We start from the raw sequence: 1,129 nt of genomic DNA on the forward strand, positions 1-1,129 counted from the left end.
GGTGGAAGTGGGGGGATCTGCAAAGGACATTTCTAGGGCCATTTCAGAGGGCAGTTGAGAGTCAACAATATTGCGAAAGGTTTGGAGTCACATGTACGGCCAGACCCGGTGAGGATGGCAGATTTCCTTCCCAAAAGGACATTCGTGAACCAGAGGGGTTTTTACAATAATTGATGATCGATCTTTGGTTACCATTACAGAGACTGGCTTTACGCTCCAGATTAATTTATTGCAAGTAAATTCATCAGCTGCTGTGGTGGGATTTGAACCTGCATTCCCAGAGTATTAGTCCTAGCCTTCCCGATCACTCGTCCAGTGATATTACTATCATCCCACCAATGGCAGCATCATTTGATCCGAGCCAGACATTTGTGGATTCAAACCACAGTTAAGGGAATTTGATACAACATCTAGGCTGACGTGACAACACAATGCTGAGAGTGTGTTGCTCTTTCTGAGGTGCTGCCTTTCAATTGAGATGTTAAATTGAGGTTGCCTTTTGTATTGTTAACAAAGAGCCTGTTCTAAGAAGATCAAGAGCGTTCCTCTGGTGTTCTAGCCAATACTTATCCCTCAAACAACATCATGGATAAAAAAAGTATAGAGCTGGAGGAACACAGCAGGCCAGGCAGCATCAGAGGAGCAGGAAAGTTGACGCTTCTGGTCGGGACCCTTCTTCAGAAAAGGAGACGGTGAAGGGACTGGGAAATAAATAGAGAGGAGGGTAGGTGGGGTGGTGTTGGGTGAGTGCAGGTAGGGAGTAGTGGGCTTTCCTGCTCCTCTGATGCTGCCTGGTCTGCTGTGTTCTGTATTCTGTTGTGACACTGTGCTGTCTCTGACTCCAGCATCTGTAGTTCCTGCTATCACTGATAAAACATGACATTTGTCGCTCGTCATTTTGCTACTTCTAAGGCCTTTTGATCGTCAGAGAGATAATGACTGCATTTCAGATGTTCTTCATTGACTGTGAAGCAATCTGGGATGTCCTGACAATGTAAAAGGTGCTTGAGAAAGCATGAACTTTCTTCTCGTCAGTATCCACTGGCAACAGTTGCTCGCAAGGTAAGACTTCCTAGATATTGAGTTACTTCTCTGAATAGCACCGGCCCTCTGATTATTGAGCAAATAC

General features: G+C 45.3%; 1 protein-coding gene across 1 annotated transcript in view; it reads left to right on the plus strand.

The window, feature by feature from the left end:
- The first annotated feature begins 1,015 nt into the window (after positions 1 to 1,015).
- Positions 1,016 to 1,129, plus strand: part of LOC109911166 (ras-related protein Rab-8B) — a 21,914-nt gene continuing 21,800 nt past the window's right edge. The window contains exon 1 of the mRNA XM_048617036.1: positions 1,016 to 1,062. Within this exon, the coding sequence (XP_048472993.1) occupies positions 1,016 to 1,062 (47 nt within the window). The remainder of the gene's footprint in view (positions 1,063 to 1,129) is intronic.

The sequence above is a fragment of the Rhincodon typus genome, chromosome 36, assembly GCF_021869965.1.
Source record: "Rhincodon typus isolate 14 chromosome 36, sRhiTyp1.1, whole genome shotgun sequence".
NCBI classification, from domain to species: domain Eukaryota; kingdom Metazoa; phylum Chordata; class Chondrichthyes; order Orectolobiformes; family Rhincodontidae; genus Rhincodon; species Rhincodon typus.